Here is a 12193-nt window from a genome sequence, read left to right as displayed (position 1 = left end):
TTTTTTTTTCTTTTTTTTTTGGTTGGGTTTGGACATATAGAGGATCCAAGAAATGGAATTAAAATCAAATATTGAGTTCAATAAAGTAAGCATAATATAAATCAAATTTATAAAAAAATAGAAAATAAGCAGTGATAAGTACGACTCATCCAAGACAATATGCATCCACGTACTGACATATTACTTTCTTTTTGAAAAGTGAAAGTGCAAAAAAAAAAAAAAAAAAAAAAACTGCCGCAATAATTACGTTGTATTTGGTGGGAATATGTCATGGTTTCGTCAAAGGACCAACGTCACTTAAATAAAGTAGCGAAAAAAAAATTCTATAAATAATTGAGTATTCAATCTCTTCTATCTCAGACCGTCCCACATTCTTCTTCCTTCTTTCCAGTTCTCCGTCTCTGTTTCTCTTGTTCTGTTGTTTCTCTCTGCATTCCACCAAACCAGAAAGATAAAAAAAGAAAGAAAGAAAAATGGGTCCTAGCTATGACTTCGATTCAACAAACTCCGAAGCCAACCATGAAATCTCGTTTGCAATTACACCGGTAGACCCCGATGAACCCATCTCCGCACCCATTGTTTCCTCTTACAACCAACGCATTCGTCCTCTTCTCGATGCCGTTGACAAGCTCCGGGAACTCATGATCATGGAAGAAGGAATTCAGCTCCCGACCATCGTCGTCGTCGGAGATCAATCCTCCGGCAAGTCCAGCGTCCTCGAATCACTCGCCGGTATCAGCCTTCCGAGAGGTCAGGGTATCTGCACCAGGGTTCCACTTGTAATGAAACTCCAACAACACTCTGATCCTCAGCCTGAACTTTCCTTGGCGTTCAACGGCGAAGAGATTTTAACCGACGAAGATCATATCTCAGAAGACATAAACAAAGTCACAGAAAGAATTGCTGGCCCTGGTAAGGGAATTTCCAACAGCCCCATAACTTTGGTGGTGAAAAAGTTGGGTGTTCCTGACTTGACCATGGTTGATCTTCCTGGAATTACCAGAGTCCCAGTTCGTGGACAGCCTGATAACATATATGAACAAATCAGAGATATAATCATGGAGTACATAAAGCCAGAAGAGAGTATCATTCTCAATGTGTTATCTGCAACCGTTGATTTCACTACCTGTGAATCAATTAGGATGTCGCAGAGCGTTGACAAAACAGGGGAGAGAACACTTGCCGTCGTTACCAAGGCAGATAAAGCGCCCGAAGGACTTCTTGAGAAGGTTACTGCCGATGATGTCAATATTGGTCTTGGCTATGTCTGTGTCAGGAATCGGATTGGAAATGAATCCTATGAAGAAGCTCGAGTGGAGGAAGCTATTTTGTTCCAAACTCATCCACTTCTTTCAAAAATTGATAAATCTATTGTGGGTATTCCTGTTTTGGCACAGAAGCTGGCTCAGATTCAAGCAACTAGTATAGCTCGAAATCTTCCTGAGATTACCAACAAGATCAATGACAAGTTGAATACCAGTGTTGCAGAGCTCAACAAGTTGCCAAAGCATCTGAATTCGGTTGCTGAGGCAACCGCTACTTTTATGCAGATCGTTGAGGCCGTGAAGGAGTCACTGAGGAAAATTCTTCTTAGAGGAGAATTTGAAGAATACCCAGATGATAAGCACATGCATTGTACCGCTCGTTTGACCGAGATGCTCAACAAATTCTCTGATGAGCTTCATGCCTGTGCCGAAAGCGATCCAATTGGTGACTTTCTAATGGATGAGATCAAGATTTTGGAAGAATCCAAAAAGATTTCTCTGCCAAACTTCCTTCCCCGGACTGCTTTTCTCGGCCTTTTAAATCGAAAGGTGAAGGGAATTTCAGGTAAGCCGATTGAGTTTGTTGGGGACTTATGGGATTACATAGAAGAAGTGGTGATGAAGGTTTTGATGCAACATGTGGAAGGTTATTACCAGCTTCAATTGTCCACCAGACAAGCAGGCCAAAATCTGATAGCCAAGATGAAAGAAAGGTCCATCAAATGGATGCAGGAGATTGTCGAAATGGAGATGGCGACAGATTACACATGCAATCCAGAATATACATCTGAATGGAATAAGCTAATGGCTCAAAGCAATACGTTCATGTATGCACTCTTCGAAGATAAAGAAAGACTGAGTACGGTGAAGATTGAAGGTCTTGGGAAAGTTGAACACGTTGAAGGTCTGAGACAGCATAGGCATCTTATACCGCAGGCTTTTGACTTGAGGATGAGGCTGATTGCATATTGGAAGATTGTACTGAGGAGGTTTGTTGATTGTATGGCTCTGCATCTGCAATTGAGTGTGAAAAATTTGGTGAAAAAGGAGTTGGGAATGGAGATTATGAATGAGTCTCTGGCATTCCGTGTTGGTGGGATTGAAAAATTGATGGAGGAATTGCCATCGGTGGCATCTAAGAGGGTGAGGCTGAATAGGAGCATCAAAAAGCTAAGGGACTGTAAAGCTGTTGTGGCCAACATCATGGACAGAATTGTTTCCTATGGTGATTAAAACAAAAATAAATAAATAAATAAACTAATTAATTATATTATATGTACGGTACTTACAGTTACAGCTGGTCTAGTAAGAATGATAGTTTTGGTTGCTTTTTTCTTTTTCTATGTACGGTACTTACTTTTTAGTGTGACCTTGCTTGCTTTCTGTCAATTTTATATTATATAAATAAACAAATAATTTATGTAATATATTTTTTATATTTTGCATTCTTCTTTTTTGCTGTTTATATTCTGTTTTCTGTTATTAACTAGAGTGCGCAAATTGTGTATGGTCCGGTTAGTATTCGTGTCACAGAAAAAGAAAGAAAAAGAGGAAAGACAATAAAATGCAAAACTAAAGCGGAGGGAAGAAATCTTCCGTACCAAAGGGTCGTGTCTACTTTTTATTTTTTTTGCTTGAGGGTCATGTCTTCTTATACCAAATCCAAAAACGACATTAAACGTTTTATATTAAACAGATATAATAATTAAAAAGAAGTATACAAACAAAAGTTACGCTTAAAAACAATATTGCTTTCATCACTAAAAATTCTCACCATAAGAATTCTGGACCGATATAGGAAATATATACACGTTGCAAATGATTACAGAACAAAAATTCTAATATTCAGATGAGGTGTCTGTTGTGAATGAATTGAACTGGTTTCTCAAGGCTTCAAATCTCAATTTATCACCATAAATACTTGGATCCATAATCAATTCATGAACGGTAGTTCGATCTTCAAGCATGCGCACTACACTAGACATGGTAGGTCGAAGTGCTGGAGATGGATTGTGGCATAATAAAGTTATTTTAATCATTCTAATCGCTTCTTCCTCATTGGACTCTGATCCCAACCTTGGATCCACCAGCTCCATTAAACTTCCCTTTTGTTGTGAAACAAGGGCCTGCAACAAGCATAAAAATTAATGATAGAAATCCAAAAGTTTTCCAGAAATGTTAAATTATTTTAGGTGCAAATCGAATTTTAAAATTTATGGTGATATAAATTAAATTTTAAATTTTAAAATTTGTTATAAATCGATCTAATTGACCAACAATGTTAATTTTATTAATTGATAATCGAAATATGCTAATGTCATAATTCATTTTTCAATAAAAAACAAAAAATTATAAAAAATAATTTTTTTGTTTTCTATTTTATATTTATATTTTTTTATTTAAAAAATTGTATTCAATTCTATCTTATTTAAATTAAAAAAATTAAATATTTTTAAACCTAAAATTAAACCAAAAAATAAAAATGAAAACAAAATTGAAATTTTTGTTCTGATAGAATATTTTTGTAAGACCAAAAATAACATAAAATAATTTTACTAGATCAAAAATTAATAATATTTTTTTCACCTAAACCAGAAAGAAAGACCAAAACTACAAAAATTAAAATTAGATATAAAAAACTTATATAAAAATAAAAATAAAACTAAAATTAAAAGTTTTGCTCCAGCAAAAATATTTTTATTAGATCAAAAATTAAATAAAATAATTTAGATAAAAAATTTATATTAATTTTTTTATGACCATACCATAAAAAATAAAAATAAAAATTAGATATAAATAAAATAAAATAAATATTTTAATTTTTATGCTTTTCTTATTTTAGTCTAATATAAAAAATAAAAATAAATTTATTATCATTGATTTTATTTTATTTATTTTATTTGATCAAATAATTTATTTTTATTATTTTTAAATCCTTATTGTTTTAAGTAAAAATTATTTTTTATTTTTTTATTTTTTTTACAAAATAAATTATAATATTAATATGAAATTATATATTAACATTATTAAATAGTAAAATTAATACCGTTAATTCAGTTAGTGAATTAGATTGATTTTTAATAAATTTAAAATTTTAGAATTTAATTTATCCTGTCTCAAATTTTAGATTTCCATTTACAGACTTCTCAATGTTGTATTGATTAATAATTAACTCTTTTTTTTTCTTTTTTTTTTCCTCTTTTTGTACACAATTCAGTTGCAAAAATGTTAGTAGTTCTGGCTAGATCAGACTTTGACCATATACATGTGCATATATAACAAATACTTTGAAGTCACACCGTTCATTTCTGATGAGATGATATTCATCAGACCGTTCGATGTCTAATCACATCACGCTTGATATATTTTATCCAAAAAAGAAAAAAAAAAAATCACATCACGGTTGATATAGTCAATTCAGAATACATTTCTTGAGTAACACTTATTATTATTATTTCTTAAAACCATCGTTTTTATTCTTTTCTTCCCAATTTCTTTCTTACGTGCCAAACAATTCAAATCAAAGATACTTTATTATTTCTTTTCTAATATTTCACCACTCCTTTCTTTATATGTCTTGTGCTTTCTCGGCAAATTCCTTGTCAAAGCTCACAGCCATTGTTTAAGGGTTTTAATTTGTTTTATTTGATTATTTTATAAGTTGATGCTGTACCATTCTAGATAATTTGCGGTCACTCTCTCTTTTTTTTTTTTTTTTTTCTTCGTTAGATGTAGGGTTTTTTTTAATATATATACATATAATACATTTACTATGGATATCTCAATGTTTTTAGTATTTTAATTTTAAATTTTTAAAAAATTCATCATCAATATTATTACATAAAAATAAATAAATATTATTATTTAAAAATCATCAATAGCTATATTATATTATAATACATAACATCTATATCGTAGAATTTATTTATATATATATATATATATAGGTAGATAGATATTTAAGTGTTCGAGTCAATTTAATTAAGTTTTAAAAAAATAAAAAATCTAAAATGCATGCATTTAGATGGTTTTTTGTCGTTTTGTTTTATGTAATTAATCTATTATTTATTTTTCTTTCTTTTTTTGAAATTTCATATCGCATAGCAATAAAGTTTTTATCAAAATTTTACATGCCTAATAAAAAAGAATAGCATGGGGCTTATGTGGTATATAAGATAATGTTTATGGCCTTCATAGGTTAACCATGAGTATGTGGACGTTAGATTTTTTTTTTTTTATTTGTATACTTTTTAGAATTAATTGTCAAATTTTAATCTAAATAACAACAACAACAACGATAATGACAAAATTATACACCTGACAAAAAAATTATACAATTATATAGTGAGTTAATTATGTTAAAGTCTAACAAGTTATTAACTTAAAGTCACATGTTATTGGTCTTTTTTCTTTTTTCTTTTTTTTAATGGTTCTTGGTCTTAATTTCATTGACTAAATAATTTATTAATATGTCAGTCATTGAGATTTGAGCACTGTAGCTAGGAGACACGCAGATACAACATGCCTAGTATACAGAGTGGCTTCAGGGGGTGTACCATCTCTAGCAGAATGGTTTTTTCTTGAAAAATCAGGATTACGAAGAAGGCTCGTGAGAAAAGTTTAAAATCCGAACCGAAGACGGATTAGGTACAGGGAATAAACATCCGGCCCGGTATAAGTATTTATTTAATTTTTTTTCTAGTTTCATTTATGTAAAATATCATTTTTTTTTTCTTACAAGCTCTAACACTAAATTCTTAACTTTGGCATCCTACATAGATATATTTTATTATATTTTTGTTGCATTTTATTTATTTTATTTACATCTTATTCATTAAAAAATAATATATAAATTTTTTTAAAAAAAATTATATAAATGATAAAAAAAAAAAAGAGGAAAAACCGCCCCGCTCCATCCCCATCTCTTCTATAAAAAAACAGAGAAAACTGTGAAGATAGGATAGAAAATTCCCAAAGAGGACGGAGACGAAATTTTAAAAACCAATCCCTTTCTGTCCCATTGACATTTCTAGGGCAAACTTAAGACGGGAACATTGAAGTGGCTTCAGGGTCAGACGACTACCAATACTTGTAACTTTTGAATCAATTGCTAACTTATGTTGTTTCGTTTTAATTTTAATTTTTCTTCATTCTTTGCTGCTGCTTATTTTATGTATGAGTTTTGTTATACATATAAGAAAGCAGTATCTATAGTGTCTTCAAGTATTTATTACCAAATTCACCCAAAAAAATCACCAAAACAATTATTTATTAGCAAAAAAAATAATAAGAACAATAATACATTTCCAAATATATATATATATATATATATATATATATATATATATATATATATATATATATATATATATTTTCAATAAGAAAGGCACAGCGCCATGAGACTAGGCAAGGGGAAGAGGGCAAAAGAGGAATTACATAAACAAAAAAAAAATAAATTAAGTTTACGTGGCGGAGGAGAAAGTCCAGTACTGGCTTTAACAACAGCCCTCGAACAAGATTACTGCTTATAATAAAAAAGCTTCAAAAATAAACAAAGATATTTATATGATATATCAGTAAGACAGCCAGCACAAATTATTAGCATGTATTATTTTTAAATTTTAAAATCATTAAAAATTAAAATTTAAAAATAAAATTATCTAAAAAAATTTACAATTTTAAAATTATTGTCATGTGTTCTTAGATTTATTTTAATTTCTTCCAAAGACACTACAAAAAAAAACTAAAATTCAAAAATAAAATTATTTAAAAAATTCCACAATTTTAATAAAACTTGAAAGAAATAAATTTATTTTTATTTTTTAAAATTTCCACAACATGTGGATATTGTCAAGATTTGACTATAAATCTTTGTAATAATATATATAGCAATTTTAGCATGATTTATATAAATAACATTTTCAGAAATAATTTATATAAATAATATTTTCACATATAAAAATTTCACAATCTTCATAAAATTTGGAAGAAAAATTTTCATAATATGTGAGTATGAAGATTTTATTTTTGATGATAAAATGAAACTTGGCAAGAGGGAATTTTTTTTTTCTCTTTATTTGGTTTCTTTTCTAATTTTTTAAAAATAAAATAAAAAAACATATATATAATAAAAAATATTTTTATTATTAAATATATTTATCATAAAAACTCCATACACTAATACATATTTATATATAGATATATAATAAATGAAATTTCATTGTAAGAATTAATATATATATATATATATGTTAAGAAAGGAAAAAAAAAAAAAGGCTTAAAAAAACTTATGTATAGATACTGTGGTCCTCATGCGGACCGTCCTCATCATAGAATTTCCGTATATATATATATATATATATGTATGTATAGATATATAATATATAGATATTTCATTTATAATAATAATTTGTACTATTTTCTCAATAAAAATAAAAAATAAAAAACAAAAAAATACAAAATCAATGATGAAGAATATTATATTTATATATTCAAATTTATAAGGTAGTTTCTTGAAGAATAAGTGGCATTTAATTTCTATTTTGTATTCTGAATTTTTATCTTCCTTCTTCTTAATAGGTAATATTGAGAATATATATCTTTAATTTTTTTTCATTTTTTTCATCTTTAATGTTTAAGACGTCAAAATTGCTTTCTATTTTTCTTATCCATGCTAAAGAATCGGATGACCCCATATTGAGAATTTAAAATAAATAAATAAATTATTCCAACTGTAAAGAAGAAAATGGTTTAAACCAACCTTCATTCTTCACCTATTTACATAAAGAAAACCATTAAGAAGATTAGAGTTTAAACCACCCATGAACATTTCCTTTTGCATGAGACACCTACACTAAAAATGTTAAAGAATTAGGAGAATTTATAAAGAAATATAGGTTTTAACTTATCGTGGATGAGGTAACTATTTTATTTGTTTATTTCTATGTTTTTATTGGTTAGATTTTATCTCACATTCCCATCCATTGTAAATTTTGGCTGTGCTTGCTTTAAATTTCTTTATTTTTTTCACTTATCAATAAAGATTGTAAGAATACATTAAAAAAATACAAATACTAAAAAAGTTAGGGCTCAATCCAATTTATATTTATGCAATGAATATAATCAATCAAGTACTAGAATAAGCACTTTTTTTTTTTGACATAAATATAAATTTTGGATGGTTTATTTTCATGTTAAGAAAGTTCAAATTCTAAATGCCCTAGGGCTTTTTCTTGATTTGAAATTGGATAAACTGTATAGAATTAGATGTTTAATATATGTGGACTTACATCTAATTTTAATAAAATTTAAAAATTGTGTTAGAAAAGATTAATGAGTTTAATCGGGGTTGATTTTTACCCTAACCGTTTTTTTTTATTGGTTTATTTGTGTTTTTTATTGGTTAGTGTTTTCATGTTTAAACATTTTATAGTATTATGAAGCAAAAATGTTGATACCAAAACATTTCTCTTATTACTTTATTTAATATTTTTAATTACAAACTACGGTCTAATATAACTATATGTATTGTTCAATTGTATATCAAATTGGAAGACTTTATGTTTTTGCTTTTGTTATTCACATATATTTTAAGAATATTAGTTAAATTTTAAATTTTCTCCACCATTTAAAATTTCATATGTTTAAATTAATAGTGTTGAGGTGGTTTAATAGACTGACACATTCACTGGCACTTGCTACTGTGGATCCTGATGTTCCTATCTATGCACCCATTGTTTCCTCTTATAATTATCGCATTCGTCCTCTGCTTGATGCAGTTGACAAGCTCAGGAATCTAATGGTGATGGAAGAGGGAATACCGCTTCCCACCATTGTTGTTGTCGTTGATCAATCTTCCGGCAAATCCAATGTCCTCTAATCACTTGCCGGAATTAGTCTTCCTAGAGGTCAGGGCATATGCACCAGTCCCTTTTGTAATGAGGCTGCAAGAGCATAAAGATCCTAAACCGGAGATTTTATTGGAATTCAATGGAAATTAGTTCATACAGATGAAAACCACGTTTCTGAAGCAATAAATCTTGCAACAGATGAAATAGTAGGGAATGGCAAGGGAATTTCCAATGACCCTTTGACTTTGGTGGTGAAAAAGAAGGGTGTTCCTGACCTGACCATGGTTGATCTCCCTGGAATCACTACAGTTCCAATTCACGGCCAGCCCGAAAACATTTACGAACAAATAAGAGATATAATCATGGAGTATATAATACCGGAAGAGAGTATCATACTCAATGTGTTATCTGCGACCGTTGATTTTACCACTTGTGAATCCATTAGGATGTCTCAGAGCGTTGATAAAACAGGGGAGAGAACATTGGCAGTGGTCACGAAGGTTGACAAGGCTCCTGAGGGATTGCTTGAGAAGGCTACCGCTGATGATGTTAACATTGGACTTGGTTATGTCTATGTGAGGAATCGAACTAGCGAGGAATCGTATGAGGAGGCACGCGTAGAGGAAGCTAGGCTATTTGGAAATCATCCACTTCTTTCCAGGATAGACAAAACAATTGTGGGTGCACCTGTTTTGGCTGAAAGGTTGGTGCAGATTCAAGCTTCTATACTATTGCTCGTAATCTGCCTGAGATTGTCAAATATATAAACGACAAGTTGAATTCTAACATATCAGAGCTCAACAAGTTGCCAAAGAATATGTCTTCAGCTGCAGAGGCAAATTATTGGTTTAGTCAAGAATCGTTGAGGAAGATACTTTTGCGTGGAGAATTTGATGAATATCCAGATGATAAACGCATGCATTGTACAGTTCGTTTGATAGAGATGATCAACCAGTTCTCGGATCAGCTTCACAACTCTGTTGAAAATGATCGTATTCGGGATTTTCTGATGGAGGAGATAAGGATTTTGGAGGAATCTAAGGAGGTTGGTCTGCCAAACTTCCTTCCAAGGACAGCATTTTTAAGTATTCTACTGCGAAAGGTGAATGCGATATCACATATTCTTATTGATTTTGTGGGGAAGTTATGGGATTATATAGAGGATGTGGTGATGACTGTTTTGAAGCATCATGTGGAAGACTATCACCAGCTTCAGTTAGCAACCAAACGAGCTGCAAATAATCTGATTGCCAAGATGAAAGAAAGGTCTAATATTTGGATGACCGAGATTGTGGAGATGGAAAAGGTGACAGATTTTATTTGCATTCCCGAATATGTTTCCGAATGGACGAAGCTAATGACAGAGAGAGATGCGTTCATAGGTGAGATCTTAAAAGGTGATGAAAAGCTCACTTCCATTAAACTTGAAGGTTTAGGGAAAATTGGAGTTGGAGTTACTAAGAAGTATCCTCATCTTCTAGAGCAGGTAGGGGTGGGCAAAATCCAATCCAACCCGTTCAACCCGCCCAATCCAATCCATTTTTAACGGTTTGGATTGGATTTTTACATCAATTGGATTGGATTGAGTTCAAAATATTATAAATTGTATGGATTGGATTGGTTATGGATTGGAAATATAAATCCAATCCAATCCAATCCAATCCAAATAAAATATTATATAACTAAAAAATTATATATTTTTTATTTTTTTCATTTTTATACATTAATTTTAGAATATTTTTTTCATTTTTATATATTAATTTTTAAATTTTTTTTTTCAATTTTATATATTGATTTTTAATATATATAGATAATTTTTTTTTTCTTTTATATCCCCATATCCCAAATCCCAAATTAAATTGTAAACTGTAACCCTAAACTAAATATTTACCTTTGTTGCCGCTCACCACCAGTCCATCACCATCACCATAATATATATATATTTTTTACATCCCCATCATATATATATATATATCTACATGTATTGTATCCAATTGTTACTTATATATATATATATATATATATAAATGTTTAAATATAATTTATTGTTAATTTTATTGTTTTGATCTTTGTAGAACTTACAGAATCAACTAAAATTAGTGAACCTATCAACGTTGATTAACTTATGATTTACCAAAGTTTTAAGGTTAAAAAAAAAAAAAGGAATTATGCATTGATTCTTGAGTGAATGAATTTTGACGAATGTATTATTTTACATTATTTGTTCTAACAATTTTAATTTGATTTTATAGGAGTGAGATGATGGCATTAATGTTTGCTATTTAATAAGTGCATGATGTGTATCATTTGCTATATTTTCTTCTTTATTTTCCATTGTAGACTATGTTATATTATTCTAATTGTATTTTATGTTTAGATAATTATAATTTATTATTTATATTTTATATTTGAAAATTTTTTTATTTGTATTATATATTTATAAATTAGTACGTTTCAAACCGATCAACCAATCCAAACCAAACCGATCATAAATGGTTTGGTTTGGTTTGGATTTAATGTTTCAATGGTTTGGTTTGGATTGTAAATTAGAAAAACTGATATGTATGGATTGGGTTGTATTTCAGTCCAAAACCGAACCAACCCAATCCATGCCCACCCCTAAAAGCAGGCGTTCGACTTGAGGATGAGGATGATAGCTTATTGGAAAATAGTTCTGAGAAGGTCGGTAGATGGTATGGCTCTGCATTTGCAATTAAGTGTGAAGAACCTTGTAAGGGTTTGGAATTTGAGGATGCGAATGAAATATATGGAAAGCATGTTGGTGGGATTGAGAGGTTGATGGAGGAAAATCCATCGGTGGCTTCCAAAACGTGGGAAGCTGAACAGGAGCATCATAAAGCTGAAAGAGTGTAAAGAAGTGGTGGCTAGTATTTATGGACAGGATTGTTTCCTATGGTGACTAATTAGTTTGGTCGGTTGTTCAGTTCGTTTTTGGTGTGCTTTTTATTTTTCTTCCTTTCTTAGTGTTGGCTGCTGGTTTGTCTTTGTTTTGTGTGTGGAAATTATGTTTTGAGTTTGAGACTTTGAATGTTATTGGTTTTTTTTGGGTTTGACAGC

The 12193-nt window shown here is 30.1% G+C and overlaps 1 protein-coding gene and 1 pseudogene across 1 annotated transcript; both read left to right on the top strand.

Annotated features, from left to right (window-relative positions):
- The first annotated feature begins 270 nt into the window (after nt 1-270).
- On the top strand, nt 271-2710 carry LOC132803380 (dynamin-related protein 4C-like). Its single transcript, XM_060816197.1, has one exon. It carries the CDS (start codon nt 474-476, stop codon nt 2496-2498), a length of 2025 nt encoding a protein of 674 aa, XP_060672180.1. The 5' UTR covers nt 271-473; the 3' UTR covers nt 2499-2710.
- Nucleotides 2711-8904: 6194 nt separating this feature from the next.
- Nucleotides 8905-12039, top strand: LOC107412821 (dynamin-related protein 4C-like; annotated as a pseudogene).
- The last annotated feature ends 154 nt before the right edge of the window (nt 12040-12193 follow it).

Source organism: Ziziphus jujuba, chromosome 1, assembly GCF_031755915.1.
Source record: "Ziziphus jujuba cultivar Dongzao chromosome 1, ASM3175591v1".
In the NCBI taxonomy this organism is placed as follows: Eukaryota; Viridiplantae; Streptophyta; class Magnoliopsida; order Rosales; family Rhamnaceae; genus Ziziphus; species Ziziphus jujuba.
The sequence above is the reverse complement of the archived record's forward strand: the minus strand, read 5'-3'. Positions and strand labels throughout refer to the sequence as shown.